Below are 20,685 nucleotides of genomic sequence, written 5' to 3'. Positions count from 1 at the left end.
TTAATAATAAGAAGAAACAAGTAACTTAATATTCAGTAACTTAAAAATAACCAAATCCTACCTTCTAATGTAAGACCTGCTCATTAACGGGACATTAATGAGCTCGTAAGAGAAACCGCAGCATTGCAGATCAGTCTTTATACTTCTTTCTCTGCCAAAATTTCCCTCATATCCAAAAAAGCAGAAAAAGGTAACCTGATAAACTAGTGCATATTAGGAGATAGCATTTTAACTCCAAGGAGAAGTGTAACCAGACTTTTGTAATTTGCATCACAAAGTATTTTTGTAAATCAACAATAAACAGAAAAATACAGCAGAACAAAGCTCAGTCTCCAAGATGTAGACACTCACTTGCAAACAAAGAATAATCCTAATCCCTGAGAAATTTGAGGAAACTATGTCACCTTACTTTATTCCCATTTCTTCATCACAGTTATAGCCAAAAATTACTGCAGTGAAGGTGGCTGTAACACTCAACAACCCAAACGAGTACTGAAACAAAGTCTGTTCTACTTCTTCATTACTAATGATGTTTCTCATCAGGATCTTAAAATGTGAAAGAGATTTTGACATGAGTATCTACAGGTTTACATGCACAGTCAAACTGCTTTACTCTATAATAAGTAAGAGTGAGATTCACTACTGAACTATCAATGATTGGAAGTAGGATTTGAAATCTGCATCTGAGATAATGATCCAATAATGAGATGACAGCATTGGTATTGTGGCAGTACCCTAATCTCCTCCAAACATTTCTGAGGACCTGTTGATGAGGTCGTGTTGATAATGCTCAGGACTAACAACCCTGGACTGAAACATACAATAAATTACAGAATCTGGTCCTCAATATGAAAGCTGGGGTCTTAAGCTGCTTACCTTCCTGCTTTCTTCCATTCTGTAACAGACAAGCGAGTAAAGCACAGTCTCTCCTTCACTTTTTCCATTTCATTGTTCAGGACATCACTGTCTCGGAGTATTATAAAAGAGAAATGCCTATTGTCCTAAATATAAGCTAGTCTGAATCTAAAAACATAGGACATAAAAAGCAAGATGAGACAATCCGAAGCTAAAAATCTCACTTAAAGAGTATTAAAAAAAGGTATCAAGCTACTGAAAATCCCCAAACTCATTTAGTTGTCAGTAAAACTAATATAGTAAACCTATACTACACTATGCACTGTCAAAACTATGCTCTAACCTACCATAAATAAGAGGGAAGCATTGCTTAGCCAGCTAAGGCTGTGACAGCACTGCTCAGTGAGGGAAAGCAGCTACATACAACAAACACTTAAATGACTGAGCACATTTGGATGGCCTTTGAAAAAGAGGACTGACAGAACACAGTGTCTTTGCATACATCATTCAGGAGATAAATCACTGATAACATTCCAGGAAAAAATGCAATTATTAGACAATATCGGTATTTTTATTGGGTAACTTGATTTTAAAGTAGACAACATTTCCCAAAAAATTTTGTCTACAATTTCATCAGCACCAAGACTTTTAGAGAAATAGTGAAGAAAACTGAGCCATGAAGCACAAGTTTCTCCACAGTGGAAAGTAAGCAGCAGAAAACTGAAGTAAGCTCTTTACAGCATACTGGGAAGAAGGAAGAACAGTTACCCACTACACGTAGTAACAAGATTTATACTCCAAAGACATCTCTGCATCTCTGGTTTGCTTCTGAGCAATTTAAACATTCTCTGGTTTTAAACAAGACCTAAGTTAAAAAAGGATTTTGTACCCCATTATGCACCCAGAGTCAGAAATGTCGCATTGCAATAAACAACAAAATTTACATCATTGTCTTTGAGAATGTCACCACACAGCATTTTTTAGTGGAGGTCCCCTTCGGTGCTGCTCATGCTATTTAAACACTGAACAAATCCAAGTTGTGTAATTAACTGATCTGGAATCTAGTGCAACATTATTCTCTCCCTTAGTATTTTGTATCTTAAGCAGTATATGTTTACTAAAGAGACAAATACATTTATTCGAAGTCCCAGTTGCAATGAAGACCAGGGAGAAACAAAGCTTCTAAAGTGTTCAGACAGTACATATTAATAGAGATGCCCTTTTTTACCCTGCACAGGTTTGGATAATTTTTTAAGCAGTTACATTTTTTCTTGTTGCAAGTTAGCATCTGCTACTTTAGATTGCGCCTATGGAAGTCCAAGTGTTTAAATAAAATATCACACAAATTACTTGATTCCTCAACTGCCATGGCAGATTAAAGGAAGCATCATTAGCAATTCGTAAGACTACACAAGCCAACTATAAAAGTGGTAGGGCATCTAAACTCATAGCTGCAGTTGATCAACACAACAACTGAACCCACAGAATTGTGTATAAACACATCAGAAACTACAGTGATGACAGCCAAAACAAAAAATTAAAAACACTGAGAAGAGCATCTGCAGAGAGAAGAAGAAAAGGAAGAGAAGATGGGAAGCAATGCTGAACTTTTCAAAGGGACGTTTGGATGACATGCAGCTGATAAAACAGGGATCACACACACAGCAATGAAGTTGGGAAGTTGCTTGTAGCTGCTTTCACTCAGCACAGCCTTCCTGATACGAAGTGTTAATACACAGCTCTTTTGTACTGCCCTGACAGTACAATCAGCCGGGTGCACATGGATGCTCTCAAGAGTATGAGAGGCCTGGTGGGTCATGGCTGCTGTGCTGGGCTGGTTTTGGTGCTGTGGGATGCTGGGCTGTCACGTGTCACTCAGAACACCAGAGAGACTGCCCTTCATTTCCCTGCTCACTCTGCTCCCTACAGTCTGCAGCCTTTGATGAGTTTTAAGCATAGTGCGATGGTACTTTTATCTGCCCAGGACAGGCCCTCCCGAAACCCAGAAGGTTCCCAACTACTATGACTACCCCTCTGTTTACCAGTTCAAGACTCAATGTATCGTTAAGTAAATTACTGAGGTTTTATTTCCTGACTTTGCAACCTACACTTTAGATATTTAGTAGTGCCATGTTGTAATCAGGTGGACCAGAATTTTTGAAAAAGCTTCATCATACAACACTGCCCATTTTTAAAACATACAGAAACAATTTATTTGAAAAATTTTACTGTCCTAACATGTAGGAACCAAGACATTTGGCACAGAGCAAACTTGCTATCAGAGATAAACCATCACACTTGGGCGAAAGGTGAACACTGAAGTTAGACTCCGGGAAGGTGCATTTGTGTCTGGGGAGAGTTTACACACTGAAGGTGAGAATGGGACCAATCTTTCCATGCTTAAAGACATGTCCCCAACACCTGCTATTACCCAAACAATATGCACTCACATTCAAACAGACAGGAGACTCCAGAGGGGTAGGCAAAAGAAAGCAAAGGAAGGCGGGAAGTCTGGTGAAAGAAATCATCCAGACCAAAGGACTGGACTGGAACTAAGCCAGCAAGAATGGGATGAAATCAAAGGAGAGGGAATTTGGCCAAGATCCATGGAGAACACATCAGCTAGGAAAACGGTAGGGAAAAAGTATGGGATAAACAGAACAACTAAATGAAAAGTCACTGGAATTGGTAAAACAGAAGACTACAAGAAGTCAATTGGGAATGTCAGGACACAGTGCTGGAAAGAAAACTGACGGACATTTGATTGATGGATGACTAATTAATTTGTATTCATTCATTCGTATCAGAAACACTAAAGAATAACTGTTTATTAAGCAAACAACATGCACTATCCCCTACTACACTAGGTAAACGCTCCATGAAAAACATATGCAATTCTCTAGTTTCAACAGCCTGAGCTGTAAGATATTCTCTCTCAGTCAGGCAGTAAAGATGTAGCAGGATGCCTAAATTCTGGATCTGGTTAACTTTAAATATCTGACTTCTCAACTTGTGTGTGCAAAACTTTACTTATGCCCAGATAACATAAATCATCTCCTAATATTCTTTTAAAGCATTTCAGTTGTAAGGCAGGAACAAGAGCTGTAATATATTTTTTAAAATACTATTTTCTGAATTTGTCAGCATAGAAGAAAACCTTAAAATCATTATGCAGCTATGTCAAGAAAACATCTCAATACCACCTTGGCATTACAACTTATGATTTTAAAATTTCTACAAATAATTTCTCAAATACATTTACAGGAATAAAAAGTAACCACCTAAACATCCATAGCTGCAGAAATACAACCAAGAACTCCAAGTCCCCATTTATTACCATAAATGGTAATAAGTAACTCCATTTATAACTTTGTTTCCTACTAGATTAAAAGTGCAAGACGCAGTGAAACAGATTAATTCATACTCAAACCTATTCAGTGTTCCTTTTACTTGACCCTTGATACTTCTTTGTTCATGTCAGATTTCCCTACCCCCTCCATCTTTTTTTTTTAAATATTCAGAACATCTGAAGCAATATGAAAAAGATGAATAGAAAAGGATTATTCACTCTCATAATACAAGATCTAAGGAGCATCAAATGAAATTATGATGTGGCAGATCCAAAACAAGCATAAGGAAGTACTTCTACATATAGCACATAGTTAAGCTGTGGAAGTCCCTGTTGCAGGATATTGGGATGCCAAAAAGTATACTTGGGTTCAAAAGGTCAATGGCTAAATTTATAGAACAGAAATCAGTCAAAAAGTATTAACCACAAGTATATCATATCTGGCTTAGTCAGTTCTACAATAACAGATTGCAAGAAGCTGGATGCATATACTCTGTTTGCTTAATCTGTTCCAATAATCTTCCCTGAACATCTGTTAGTGGCCTGTCAGAAACATGATATCAGAAAAGATAGACCTTTCATCTGACCTAATTATACCTCTTCTAGCTTAAGAACATTAAAAATGCTACAAAAATCAATGGGCAAAATTTTATTGATTATGACATACATGTCACTTCTCTAAATACCCAGGAGCAAAATACTAAGTCCCCTAGCCTATCAACACCGATCAACATTTTTATCAGAATGCCTACCATAACATTTTGAGAAACAACCCCTTAAAATAATGTTAACACACATTTAGATATTCAACAAGTCTGAATTATATTAGAGAAAACGATGTTCAAAAATCCATAATTAAGTCTCAGACTTTTAATTACAATGCTAGAGATACTAGAAAATCTTTAGCAGCATAACTGGCTTTTTGAACTACAGTCTAGGCATAGGATGAAATTCACTTTATTGGACCTGAGAAGTTGAGTCAAAAGATCAGTTTATGTGGCATTAACATATACAGTATTCCTGGTGCTTGCTGCAAGTCAGTCCAAAATACCAAACCAAACACGATGCTAAGCATGGTCCACTACATTCACTCATTAATTAGCTCAGTATATTCCATGACTGGAATCCATCCTATGATAGGCCACTAGAAGCACCCTCTTCAGCAAGACTAAAATGTAAAGCTTTAATTAGATGAAAGGCTGATAAATCTGATATCCTGGATTTATGTGACATCCTGTGACTCAGAATGCAGTTTTAACTGATAAACGTTATTATTGTTATTGTTGCTATTATTATCATTATTTTGAATATTTTCATGGTAAAACTTGAATACATGTATACCATGGTTAAGGTACTAGATTCAGATAAAATACCAATTAGGAATTATTAAAAGAAGAATTTAAATATTCATTTAGAGTACAGCAATACGTATTAAGAACGGTTTCAGTGGATTCCCTCATAAATGTCAAGATTACTGTCATCTGATCATAACACAAGTGCAACTAACACAGCTGCCATGTCAGCTTCTCTTCAGGGGCTAGGTCTTAATCATAAATCAACTGAATGACTAATTCAACATTGTTAAAACCAGCAAGTAACTGCTTGGAGCCATTCCAGTTTTTACATATTTCAAAAGGTCAATACACCTACTCAAACACACAATAGTCCTATCTTTCACAGTGTTTTCTTCTTTTCTTGAATTGAAAAATAACACATTGGCACTTAAATATAAGTGTGTTTTAACTCACAATTAAAATGTTCATTAATTCTGAAAGAGTTACCCAGTAAAACAAAGACAATTTTAGTTTTCCTCTTCACCCAAAATCAAAAAGCCTCTCCTCTCCTTTGCTGTTTTAAACACTTTTATAGTTGCAAAAGTCTGATGAAAACATTTTATGGCTGAGCATTTCCTGCATTAATCTTACCTTTGTTATAGTAATATTACAAATTAAGCTCAGAAATAAACTTTTTTGAGAAGAATGACTACGACTTAAATGTGGCTTGCATTTCAAATATGAATACCTACCCCTCAAAATAATAAAAAAAAATCATAAAGTGGAATCTAACAGTAAAATATATTCTAATAATTTACATCTGCTTGCAGCACACAAATGACAGAAGCCTACCGTTAGCATCCTTCATAGAAAACATTTATTCTACTCTTAAATATAAAAGCTATGTTGCATAAACAGAGGATTTAAAGCTGTGGCAGAGCAGCCGAAGGAAAGGAAATGGCAATCTCTCTGGTTCTAGTAGATGCCTTTCCCTATCACACAATGTTTCCCACTCATAAATACATGACAAATACTTCCTCAATCATTTTTTACGAGCAGGGATGCACAGGGGGTAGTCAATGGCTAGCTTGAGGGAAAATAGGAACAGCAGGAGGCAGAAACTGTACTGAAAATGGCTATGTGGTAAATTCTCTTCTGGAACATCACTCAGATACCCAGGCTTTGATCTTTCAGCTACAATTACACTCACATCCATGCGATCTGGGTACACTTTTTAAAAACTAAATCATTAATTGTAATAGAAACAGTTAAACTGTTTCATTATATGACTCCTCAACTCAAACATCTGATTTTTTACAAATTAAAAATTGCAATTTATCCAAAGATTTGCTTTCAATTGGGTTTAACTATGTCATCATCACAACTAGTCTCACAAAAAACATGGGGTGACTGGCGACAGCTGAATCACAGACTGGCGTCGCCTAAGTAGTCTGGCTGCCATTAGGGTCTGGGAAATGGTATTTACTGTACAATTAGAGCCAGTGAGCTCTACCTGTAATCATCCAAATACAGGTGTGAGGATCTTTTTTTTTGGACAGGAAAACCGACTCATCCATTTTCACATAAACTTCCACGTCTGCACTGTGACAGCAAACCTTAAGAAACCACAGCATCGGTACTTTGAAAAAAGCATCACCTCACAAAAACAGAGCAAATGTGACTATGCTGATTTTAAATACTTCCTTGGGTAGAACCACTTCTTATCTTTAAATTGTCATACCCAAAAAATATTTAGAGAAACAAATTAATTTAAAATTATAAAATTTGGCCAAACATGAAGAGCTTACATTATTATATTGCTTATCAAGTCTATTCTGAAGTCTGTGTTTGGGACTGAGAGGGTTTGCTATTAAAATACATTAAATTTTGTTCTTTAGTACCAACACAAAATGTCTTGGAGTATCAAAAGGACAGTTTTAGTTGCAGTAATTTCCCAGAATTTATTCTAATGATTTATTGGAGTTAACCATCTGACATTAATTATTGTTTTGGCTTCCAGTCTATGAATGTTTATTTTTCAGTTTAAAGCCTTCTCACTCTTTGATATCATATGGAAATGAGAATTTTTAATGGAAAATTGAAACCATGTGCATCTAAGTACTTAATGAAGTACAGGGAGAAACAGAGGGTGTACTTTAGGAGAATTCAGATATTCCGCTTTAGATACTTTTGATTTGTTTGGATGAGTTACATGCATATATCTGCTCACAAACATACATTTATACATCTTCAAAGTATCTCACAAGTACAGTGTTTAAAATTCTGAATTGTAAGAAAAGATTTGATGTTTGGTTGGGTTTATTTTAAACTAAACACACTGCTATAGATTTTCCTTCATCGTATACTAACTACCTAATCTGTTCCCTCCTCCACAGAGCAGTATTTATGCCATCTAGAGCTTCCAGAGACATGCTAAATGCTGTACTTCTCAACAGCGGATTCCCACCATATGTCTACCATCTTAGGACTGGATCTTCATCCAGTTCACTGAATGTCTGATAGATTGATTCTGTAACCATCATGTACTTGAGTCACAATACTGATGTCAGAAATACCTGACTAAAACCTGAGCTGCTCATGGCATTAAAGCCCATCAAAACAGGCCTGTAAACCACAAGCAACACACAAGCAGCAGCAAGAAAGCCAGGCACCCGGCTGCAAACAGAAGAGTAATGTTAAAATGTGCAATTTTGTTTGAAGGACTTCTGTGCAACTCACATAGCTTTAGTCTTCTGGCATTCAATTAATTCCTTAGGAATGAAAAATATGCTGTTCAGACAACCAGCATTATAGAACATGATAAAGCCATATGTTTATTTAAATTAGTAGTTCTAAATCAAATCTATTTTCTTCACAGTTAATGGATTCATGTTAAAACGTAAGGAAGCATACTCTTTTCTGCAGTTTCAGTTAAGGTTTCACCATATGCACTGTACTCAAGCAGCAGTCAATGGGAGCATAACAAGTAACAGAAGAGCAAGATTACTTCATATTGCTATTTTAATTAATATCCTTGGTGATCTAAATGTGCAAGGAATTACTGACCATGGAAAAATATGACACAGAAATATAAATTTAGACATTTAACCTGTACACACTCACCACTTGTTTTTCTTTCTAATGTAGTCTTTTTCAGAGAGATTAACCAAGTAGATCATCGGTTTTGAAGTAAAAAACAAATGTTTGTTTAAAACATCAATCTGGAAGTGAGAATAAAGGGGGAGAATTTTTAAAACAGTTTATATCAACTTGAATTAATTTTATGATCATTTTCCTCATGGCATGTCTGAGGAAGCTACAGAATTCGAGTGTAATACATAAATCACAGATAAGCATAGATTCAGCTAATAAATTTAACATTTAATACACTACGAATATGAAATCAAAAAAACAACAATAACAACCAACTCTAAAAAGAACCAGTAACAGGTAGCAAAATTAGAAGTCAACTCATGGAATAATATTTATAGCCTACCTCTTTGTCATTCCAATCATGATAGAAGCGGACAGCTTTCTTTTCATCTATTACCCATGTCTTGATTTTGCACATTACATCCTATGCAAGATCAAAAAAAAAACCAAAGTCAAAAACTCAGCTGGATATCAAGACTATTCTCTTCCATAAACAAGGCATATATACATTAAGATTCAAAACATACATACAAACTAAAAATTAGATAATACCTTTTAGAAACAAATTTTTACTCTCCCAGAAAAACAGAAATTGCTGCTTTAAAAGTCGCTCAAGAGCCATATGGATTATTAAAGGCATCCAAATCCCACAATTAGAAAGTTAAATACACAATACTCAAGTATCATCTCTTGTCACCCCAAACATCAGCAGAGCTCATAAAATACATGTAAAAATCAGTACATTTTAGATTGCTTTTCAAACTCAGTAAGACGCAACATTTCAGCATCCAGCGGGAGAGACCACGTACAATATAAACATGCCATTAAGAAAAGGGAATGGGTGGGACAAAACACAGCAAATATCTTTTTTTTTTTTTTTTAAATTGTGAGCAAAAGAAATGGAGCCTATTATTGATGATCCACCCTCGAGAAATTAATTCAAATGGCCAAAGCCCTTTTTATTCCGCATTAATTTTTCGCCAACACCTTCTCCCTCCCCCCCCAAAATGAAACCTGCCAAAGCCTCCATTACACAATGGCAAGAGCCTTGCACTGGTGACCTCCAACCAGCTGCATTCACTTTCAGAACATCTCTCTCGGCAGGAAATCTAAAGGCCTTTTAGTTAGCAAGCTAGTGTGCATTCAGAAGGAGTAACTGCAGGAAGAGCCCAATGTGCTTTGTTTCTCTGGCCTTTCTTCACAGAAAGATTAATCATCTGTGAAATGGAAACGGCAAACAGCAAGTGACACAAACTGAACCCTTCAAGCCTTTCCTCATCAGTTTTGTGGTCGTGAATCCGAAAGCTGCGTGTGGCACGGTTCTCCTTACAGGCAGGTGTTAATAAAAGGCTCTTGGGTCTGAAAGGTCAAACTCTGCTCTTCTAGGAGTAGTACATTTTAGAGTCGCCTATTTTTTGTTGTAGATAATTTATGATCATGCTTTAAATAATGCATTTTTTAAGTTGTAATTGATGCAACTGAGCATTAAGAACTTTAAAATACAAGGAAACATTCCCTGAACTGTTGAGCGCACAACATTTTTTGCACCTAATGCTATGCAGTTGAAGTACATTTATAAACAACCACAAATAACATCAGTATTTACTACCGTCTTTTCTAGTCTTGCAGTAGCTTTAGTGGAGAAAAAAAAAAAAAAAGCTCTTCTAAATCTTCAGATCCTGATTTGAAACCCTCCAGGAACAGGACTCCCCACAGGTTTTAACAAGGAAGGGGCAAGCTAAAACTTTTAATGAAATCTAACATGTTCTGCCTAAGAATAATCACTTTTACTCTCCTATAACTGAATTTCACTCATAAATGTTTAAAAGTGGCTAATATAACACCATTTCCTACAAGGAGAAGATCAAAGTGCTATATTACAAATGCATTATGATTAAAAAAGCACTGTGCAGCTTTGCTATTAACTGTTCTTTAAACCCTAAAAGGCTTCCCATAGATCTCACTTGGCACTGCATATACAACCTTTGACAAGTAATGTAGACCATTTTTATTCATTGCCTAAAATTGTAGGCAATTATGTGCGTCACACTGGCCACCTGCAAATTCTGAATGCCTGCTCCAGTTGTCAGAGCAAAAAACTAATGTCGGAGGGGATTAATCTAGGGGGAGAGAGTCCTCTTTAATGGCTCCAGCAGGTGAAATGGCCCAGCTGGTTACTATGATGAGTGGCCAGAACAGCTTATGTAGAGACATGCAACAAGATTACACATAAAGAAGAAAACAGTGGTACCATCTTATCTTTAACCCTATGTGCTTTTTATTTTTTAATTAATCAGTATAAACAAGATAAGGGAAGCAATTCTATCAGTAAGGACTTTTCACTTAAGATCTTTATCCTCAGCTTCTCTTTAAATAGCATATATAAAAATCAACACAACCATCAAGATTCCTGTTCAGCAGTGAAGGAATTCTGGTTACAGGCTATTTTAGATTTTAAACTAGTTCTGTAGGCACTTACCACATGGATTTCAGCATTACAGTTTCTCCCACAATAGCAACGCCTTGTTACATATAAATTGGAGTCAATAAAAATTTGAAAGAAAAAAACCACTATAGCACAAACAGCCAAACTTCTAGGCTTAAGCAGAAATGAAAGGAGAGCTACATAACACAGAACACCCTGAAAATTTCAAGCATCAACACAGCAAATAAAGTTTGGCCTTTCTAAAGCCTATCTAAGCACAGACCTGCCAATCAAAACCTTTCTTTCACATTCATTTGCTACTTACAGTGACACACAGATCTAAATCCATTTTGGCACTTTGCTACTTACAGTGACACACAGATCTACATCCATTTTGGCACTGACCTAATTTTAAAAAGTTCTCGTTTACATACCTGACTTGATGCTGTTTGCAACTGTCATTCTAAAGGAGTGATTACAGGGACAATTCCCACAGGTAGGGCTGACCTACAGCTGAATATGCTGGGGGGACCTGACAACCGTATACTTGCCATTTTATTTTGGTTTTATAGGGAAGCTGGCAAAGTATTCGAAAACTTTCTTTAGATAAAAGGATGGAAACCTGTAAGCAAATACAGCATTTTTGTATGAAGCTGATGAAGCAGTGAGACACAAAGAAGTTCTCTGATGGACTATCTGGGCAGCAGTCACAACATGCAGAATGTAAGGTAGACAGTCCAGAAACTTAAAAATGGGTCAGCTGAACTTAGATTCCCCTGCATCAGTGGTGGTGTTCCACTGAAATGAGACTTAATATAACTCCTTAAACAGGAAATTGTTAAACACAAATGACAATATGAAGAAAGGCAAGTGTTTCCACATCTCTTTTTAACTCAGCTGCCCCAATACTCTAAAAAACCACACAAATAGTGCATTTTTAGGTTATTTCTCATCTAGCACCATTTTTAGTTATTTTCTTCTATTTAGGACTGGTGAAAGAGTATAACCCAATCTTTTTATCTTCTCTATCACTGTAACAGTCATTTAAACACATTTAATTACTACTCAAGTAAACTTCGAAATGCTTAATAACAGAATACAGAGCAATGATCCACTTTGTTTCATTAGATCTGGCCTCCCCAACTGCACACTTTGAGGTCAATCTGTCCCCAGCAGAATGATCCACTTCACCTTCTTTGATGAGAGGGGTACTCTTGTTTTTCAGTTAGCAACACTATTACAGGAACCATTCAGAAAGCCACCAAAAATCCCTCCAAATTCCAATTTGCTTACATTTGTCAAGGCATATGAAATATAGCAAACTTCATGAATATCAAATAACACTGTTTTAAAAATCAGTTAATTTCTAACTATATTAATTTAGTACATATGAATACAGTGATTTTAATTTATGTCCTGCTCTCATTTTCCAAATAACCACAAGTAGTCAATCCACAAATGCTAAGCAGGACATTAACAGTAAGTCCAGCAGTATAAAATAGGGAAATACATGTAAATTGCATATAGCAGATTTACCAAGACTTACTCATGAGACACTACTGTGTAGAAAAATGTGCATACATTAACAGACTTTCTGGATGAATGATAGTAATAATGTGTGCCAATGCCAAATTCTTCTTACAGCATGAGGGACTAAACTGAAGCTTGGAAAACTCACTTGCCTACTTGGCATCAGAGAATTGTGATTTTTTTGTTGTAAATTAGCAGGGCATGTAATTAACTTCCGCAAATTTAATAAAGAAATAAGCAGTTGTGAGGATTATCACTTCACACTTCAAAGTGCAAGCGAATTCCCTGTGATCTTGCAGGCAGCGCAGAAGTCTCCACTACTACAGAGTAACTGTGAGTACAGTAGGGCTTTTTTTCCCCCCCACCAAGGGAAGTATGGAGTGTTTTCAGCACCTTATTCAGCCCCTTCAAAACTTCCAAGATCTAAAAACTTACCATCTTCCTTTAAAACTTCAAAAGCAGTTAAATACATTATATTAAAATGTTTCAATTGTCTAAAATTCTACCATTTACACTGCTCTGCTGCTTGGAAAAGCCACAAGGAGTACCTAAAACATTATCTGTAGCTCTTAGTTAGTTCCTCTCATTTCATACTGAAGTCCAACACCACTGCATACCAATAATGAAGGTGGTAGTGTATAAATAACATATTCTGGCTTCCCTAAGGAATCTGGCTCAGTGGCAGAAGGTATTTCTTTAATAAATCACTGCATACACCAAATGGAGTCAACACCACCTAACCAGTAGGTCTCAGAATACAACTGTAAATAAAAACCCCAGTGTGCATGTTTCTGGTGGCACTCCAAACAAACTCTTTGCATTTCACTGTTACCACCCTTCAACAGCCAAAAAAGGCCATATTAATGACACATACATTCCGAGAATACTAAATTACTAAGAATGGGAGCCTATGTAGGACCAGGACTGCCACACAGCTTTAGTGAAAGCAAACAATGCCTTTCAATACAAAAGCACTGAAGTTCATACACTGCTGGGCAGGGGACAAAGGGAAGATGGATACAGTATTTACCAGCAGAGGACTTCCCTCTTGCGAGAGGGACTGAGAAGCCAGGAGGCTCACAAGCACATGAACTGTACTGTAACTAGAAGACTAATGCAATCTTGGAGTATATAAATAGCCTAATGTCCAACGGGAATAATTCTGCACTTATCTCTGCTGAAATGATGAAAAACTGAGAAAAAACAGAGGTTTTGAGAAAGTGCTTATGCATGAAGACTTGGAGTTCTTAAGTTCTATGCTTTTATTCTTACTGCATTTTATATATATATATATATAACAAAAACCTCACATATACGGATTTTTTCACACTAGCATAGGGAAATCAAACAACTGCTGAAGCTTGACAAATACAGACTAAAGCTGTGCTTTATTTCTAAACAGTAAAGATAATTAATTACTGGCACAGCTTACAGAAGTTAAAAGTAATTTATCTCCAGCCAGAAAATATTTCAATAAAGGTTAATTCTTCCCGTAAGAGATACATTCCATTTTAACCACAGCTGTAAGAACTAAGTTGGGATATACAAGAGATCAAACTGGATAGTTATTATTCCATCTGGCCTTCAAAATTTGTCATGATTTTTCAGATACAGATAGAAAACAATGCTATTTGAGGTACTCAGCTAGCTTAATTGTGCTGCACCAAGAGCAATTTACTGAGTACACACTTTTTTCCTTGTTAACATGAGATGTATGGAATGCACCAAGCCCACAGTCCTTCCACTCACGGCTTTCCTTGGAAATCTTTTCACTTCTATTGAGCATAGCCTCAGCTCTCTGCTTTTCCTGGAGGTTTTCTGGCAATTTACAAAGTTGAGGCTGAAGTGACACTGTAAGAATTTATGCTAAAAGCACTGTTTAAAAACAATGGTATTTTAAAGGACAATTAAGACAAATTTTGCAGTTTAAAGAAAAGGCTAGATGATGTTTTTTCATTGTGGTAAAGTGCTTAAATAAGCTGTAGCTGCTGGGTGCAGGAAAGAGAACAAACCAGGTACTGCATCAACTGGAGTGACAATGAGCTCCTCTGTGGTACAAAACAATGTCTAATCTCTTACAATTCCCTTGCTCACTGACTTTAATAAAAATACAATGGGACAAGCAATGGATTTAGGACAAGTGTATTATCCTTTCTGCTATTTAATACCTTCTCACAGAGCAAGTACAAGCTGTACATGATGTAAGATTTACTTAGAACTAGATGCCAATAATGTTTATGAACCACAACACGCACTGTCACCCAAAACATCCTACAGGCATTCCAGGCAGTGTAATTTGTGTCAATAATCCCCAAATTCTCCTGTGTGGGTCATCCTTGTGGGCTCCTACAGCATTATACATAAAACAACTCAGTCACTTGTCGCTTCTCAAAGAAAAAAGCCAGCAAGAATACAGAGAGCAGTCTAAAGCATGCTATCTACAAGTGATTATTTCCAGCAGTTCAGAAATTCAGAACAGGGAAATTGCACTGAAAAGCAAAATGAAATATATTTTGCGGAGTTTCACTCAACTTTTCTTACTGCATTAGCCTATACACAATAATTTCCAAATAAATCCATGTGTGAATGCATTTGTTGTAGATGTGAATTAAGCCAAATGAAAAAGGTGTCTTTTAGAATACAACTATTCGTATACAGTATTATTTTGGCATATGCACAAACAATTTAAAATGGCTTGGATCTAGACATACTCAGAGATACATGATTTACAAAATTAATTACTTTAAGCCACTTGTCAAATCTACACAGGAAAGATCAGCCTTGACAGAAAGTAGTTAAGAACTGACTTCTCTTTGTCTACTGATAATACCAAAAAAATCCAAACATGTGTTTTCACATTATGTACTTTTAAGTCAGGCTTTACTACCAATCAATTCACAAACATCTGCCATCCTACATTCAAAATGTTCTTCAGAATGAACTTTAATTTCCTCTAAATACCACATTAAGCACAGTAAATGGTCCACTCAAGATTTTAGGCATAATTATACGCATTAAGAATTTAAATATTTTCTTGATTCCCTATGATTTAAGTTAACAATTGTAAAAGCCATCAGCAGAGAGTATGTCAACAGTGTACGTGTACACTGCTCCTTTCTTTCCACCTCTTGTGGAACAAACTGGCCTCTCAAACTCTCCTTGCATAAGGAGACCAAAGAAACTGGCAAAAAAAATTTATACAATTCATCACTGTATCTATCTTCAACTCAGAATGAAAGAAAGGTGAACATTCCCAACTGACATCATCAGTTAGAGGAAATAAGAGTTCAGCCATCCGTGACAATGCTGGCAAGCGCTTGCAGCAAGAGGTCAGCGAATTCTGCTTGGCACCATCCCATTCATCAGAATATTGCAGGAAGGAAAGATTTCATCTTGTGTATATAGGTAAGAAGAAGAAACGGAATCTACCAGTTCTTTGGTGTATGTGAAGTATCTCCCATACCATATCGGTGATTGTAACAACAAATGATGAACAAAAGAACATCTTTCAAACAGTTAATATATTCTCAGGACAGGACCAAGACATTAAATGTAAGGCAGGAGAATGGAAGGGATTAAAGCTACATCATTAGGAAGACTTTGCTTCATAGTACATATATGCTGACAAATACAATGACCATTGGCAGAGTGTGAGTATTCTAACAGAACAAAGCTTTCTTTGAAGTTGAATATGCACTAGATGGTTCTGGTACCATTACACTAAAAAGGAGTCTCTAACTGCTCTTTTCATAACTGCAACTGCTTTTCCTCTTACAAAATGTGCTTGATTTGATAAACTAATCTTATTTTTAAAATGACAGACTTTACAATGGAATTCATGTATCTTGCAGGACTTGGGAAAGCATCCCATTTAACCAAACACTGGAAGTTCAAATGCAGTGAACGCTGATCAGACCTACTGTAGCAGCCACCTTTCAACTGAAAATTGGAAGTTCAAACACTGTGCACATTGATTCTGACTTGAAGATTTTGTCTTCATACCACTAATATAATTTTGTCTTCATCAATAATCTGCATCAACTCAACTACAAACAATACCCTTGTGGTCAGATTTATATATCTCAATACTGTTACCTTAACAATTCTTGCACGCTGGAATTCAAGATTTTGGGCACCAACAAAGGGCTGAAGGAATAGCTATCTGTTGCAGAGCTATCAGTTTCTGAGGACTAGAACTGAATCAGGCTGGAATGGTATTGGAAGAGAATCCTACAATAATGTTCACTTAACTGTATTAGAAGATATTAACTTGAAGACTTCCGTCTCCAAGACTGAGAAATCCCATTAATTAAAAAATATTTTTTAAAATTCTATAATTTGAACATTCTGATCAATGAAGTAATACATATTTGAATTCTATTTTTAAATCCCCTGCTATCCAAAATGACAGATTAATAATAAGCTAATAATGAAGTTTAACTCAGTATCTCATGTCTCTGCATATACCAGCACCAGACAGATTTAAAATATAAAACCAAAATTACTCAGATTGCTTTCTGAAATTATATTTGTTCTGTTTTAATACATGCAAATAACAGGAGAATTTTTATTCTATAACTTGTCTCTAGAGGGTTATAGCCAAAATAAAGGTATACCAATCTGAAAGACTAGTACCCCTAGTAACAACAGTCATTTCTGAGAAGGCAGAGGGAATACTTGCAAGACAGACAACACATGTGTAAAGGAAGCTATTCCAAGCTTATGTCAGCATTATATGTTGGTGATCTTGGACCATATTGTGCCATTGATTTTTAAGTAGAACTTGAAAATTATTTTATTGATAGCCCCTTAACAACAGTCAGCTATTTTATTTCTGCTGACAGGGGATTGAGAAATCAATTCTCTGAGAGACAGGACAAACAGTTAACACTATTCAACTGCCAAGCCAGGTCACTGCACTAAGGTGAATTTACCACCTGTAGGCAATGTGGGCTTAGACAGAGGAAAAATGATAATTAACAAGTTATAACACCATGCCAGAAGGCAGGCAGTCAAGTACAAACCTCAGATTTAAGTACTGTCGACTGATACACACAGTCAATTTTCTATTTTTCTCCTCCTAAACCTTTTGGAGATTTCGGACTATCAAGTTACAACTGTGGTAGCTTACTGATAAAGCGAATCCCCTAAAGCAGACAATTCGTATTTATGAAACAAGAGAAATGAGTTCTGTAACTCTCAACCAGTTGAAATTCTTAAGTCATTCTCAAGTGTCTTCACCTTGAATTGTTCCCAAAAGAATGGGGGATAGAAAACAATAAAAAATGAGAGACACTAAAATTTTAACATTGTGCTTAAAAACAAAACCAATACAATCTAAAAATACCAAGTTTTTTCCTTTGTAACCTCCTAGTTTTCCTGAAAGGAAAAATGACTGGTAACACTCGGTGCACAGACAAGAGCTGTTTGTTCCACATCTCTGCTACAGAAGAAGAATATTGCTAAGAAAAGAATATTAGCCACGGCTGTGTATTATACTGGCAAATAATTTAAAAAGGCAAATCCTGAGAAGTTCTCTCCCAGTCCTGTCCCATCCTCCGTTTTTTTGAAGACAAACTGTTTGGAAAAAAGTATTAATTTCAGGCCATACTGTCTCTTAATGATTTTTTTTGCCTGGCAAAGAGGAAGCCTTGAACATTAGCTGCAAGCTGCATGGAAGTGTTACTAATTGTGCTGGACAGGGAACTCTCTCTGTGACAGACAAGCTAAATGCAAAATGCAATGGATTTGGGAAGTGCAGACTGATCAAACAGCCAAAATACACTCCTAACATTTGACTACCACTTTAGGAAAGAGGCATAATCTTTAACTGCTTTTTTCACCCATCCCACATGGTTTCTCTCCTAGACCTGTAAATCATTTACTGCACAGTCAATCCCACTATGCTATACCAGTAGTGCCTCACAACCCAGTGGATGAACATTTCCAGCCCAGCAGAGCTGCTGCTATAGTCTCACAGCTACACAAACCTATTTGTAGAAGTTGCATAACTGGACCTAAGGATTGATTTACCAGGAGAAGGAAAGAGCTTTCACAAGCCTTGACCATTAAAAAAGGTCATTTATGAAGTCTAGTGTATACCTTAGAATTCAAGCATATAAGTCCCAGGGGAAGACAAGCAAGAAGGTCCAAGGTCAGCAAGACTCACAGGCATTATGCCCCACAACACTTCCTTGAAGAGATTCCCTAGTGACTATAGCTCCTATGTGCCGACTTTGTCTCAAGGGAAGCATTAATTTGTGCCTCCCCACTCTGTTCAGCCACCCCTTCCCATGAAACAAAGGAATTTCATGCCTTTGAAACCTCTATTGTTGTTGACAAACTCAGTTGAGACTGGTCATGTGTAACAGCTATTATTGGGAACAGACCTGGCAGAGCAACACGACTCCAAAAACCTGATGTTTTCTGTGCATGTGTTTGTAAAAACAGTATTAAAAAAAACCAACAAATGACAGGAAGTTACAAATACAAGGTGACGAAGTCATTTTGACCAGTGAACTACAGATGATGTAGTAGTAAGGAGACTGAAGGAAGAGGCAAAGAAATGGACGAGAAACTGAAGCTGGGTAAAGATAAGACTAATAATGAAGAGTTGAAATTTTTCTTTAATTAATCTAAATCGCATTTCTAGAGTTCAGGTTTTTACTTACTGTCTCCCTTAATATGAGAATAATCTGACATTTTCTGTTTTCAAACACATACCAACTTCCTGTAGTTAAAAAATGAATAAGAGTAACTCTTGCCATACAATCATAACTGTACCTACCACCCATTAAGTTACACGATCACTATTACAAATTCAATTTAAAACACACTGCAGTTATGATTCTTTGTAATCACAAAAGTGCCAACTTCTTCCTCAGCACAGGAAGAACACAGATTGTGATATAAAATCCTCAAAGCATCCAGAGAGGTACACTCAAAAAACTAGACAGGAACGTTCCATCACAAGGAGCTGAGCAAAGCTGTTTCCAAAGACAGCCACACAACAAAGTGAGTGAGAAGAGCTCGAGGCTGGGGCAGAACAGCATCACAGCATTCCTCATTTTCATCATGTCATACCAATGTAAAATTTAGCCTTAGGATGAACTTTGAATTCCCTACGGGCAGGATTTTTGCTTGCCCCTTTCTTTAAGATGAATTAAAAGGTGAAATACTGTGTGGATGCTATTTGAAACTGTAGGCATAAACTGCACTGTTCCTCTAAGCACGTGAAACCTTTTGTATAAGATAAAAATCACTGCCCACGTGTACCCAGGGCTGGGTTCACACGACAGATAAGACCTTAAATGAAGCATGCCTGGTTCTCTCTCTCTGGGCTTACATGAAAGCCTTTAAATCATCCAACAATAGCTGTTTTTTCTGGCCTAGACCAATCAAGGAATAAAATACTTTTCACGCCAGATGAGGACTAGTTCTTCACCAACAGAAGCTACCAAAGAAGTGCTTTTTAACACTGCATCATGGAGCTGAACATTTTGGACGGGGATGTTCACTTTCAGTTCCTATTTGTTTCCAAACACTAGGTAGGGCCAACAAATTTCACTGCACTTCAGTACTGATAAATTAACCAACCAGCACCAATATAACAATGTTTTTCTTACTACCTGCTATTGAAAAATCCATCTAAGAAAACAGTATTTTTTAATACTTACTTGCTAGACACAAATAAGCTACTTCCACACTGATACACTGCTGTAATAATTAGAGAATGCATTTTATGTACCACCTGAAATATTTATAGAATATTAATGACAAAGAAAAATGGATAACTAGACTACTGGCAAAGTGCAGGGGACTCAAAAGACAAGTGGCAGTAACATAAAAATTAGCAAAAAACATAGACTGAAGTTGATAATTATTATACATCACTAATTTACAAAGAAACACCACTGCTACCCTGTGATAATTGAGCTCATTTAAGTAGCTTTCCACAACAACATCCTAAAATTAATTTCAACTAGCAGTCTTTATTTAACATGCGCTAAAAGACACGAAGTGCAATCACACCTAAAAAATACCTTCACTTGCTGGCTACAGGAATACTAGTATCAACATCTCAGTAGAACTTAACAGCA

General features: G+C 36.5%; 1 protein-coding gene across 2 annotated transcripts in view; it reads right to left on the bottom strand.

Moving 5' to 3' along the window:
• OLA1 (Obg-like ATPase 1) overlaps window positions 1-20,685 on the bottom strand; it is a 98,466-nt gene that overhangs the window by 30,553 nt on the left and 47,228 nt on the right. For both annotated transcript variants that reach the window (XM_017735678.1, XM_017735679.1), the window contains 2 exons: window positions 8,975-9,055; window positions 8,602-8,699 (listed from right to left, as the gene is read on the bottom strand). In XM_017735678.1, the coding sequence (XP_017591167.1) occupies window positions 8,602-8,699; window positions 8,975-9,055 (179 nt within the window). The remainder of the gene's footprint in view (window positions 1-8,601; window positions 8,700-8,974; window positions 9,056-20,685) is intronic.

This window comes from Corvus brachyrhynchos, unplaced genomic scaffold (assembly GCF_000691975.1).
Source record: "Corvus brachyrhynchos isolate BGI_N302 unplaced genomic scaffold, ASM69197v1 scaffold255, whole genome shotgun sequence".
Classification (NCBI taxonomy): domain Eukaryota; kingdom Metazoa; phylum Chordata; class Aves; order Passeriformes; family Corvidae; genus Corvus; species Corvus brachyrhynchos.
Note: the sequence above shows the minus strand (reverse complement) of the source record. Positions and strands in the feature narration are given on the sequence as shown.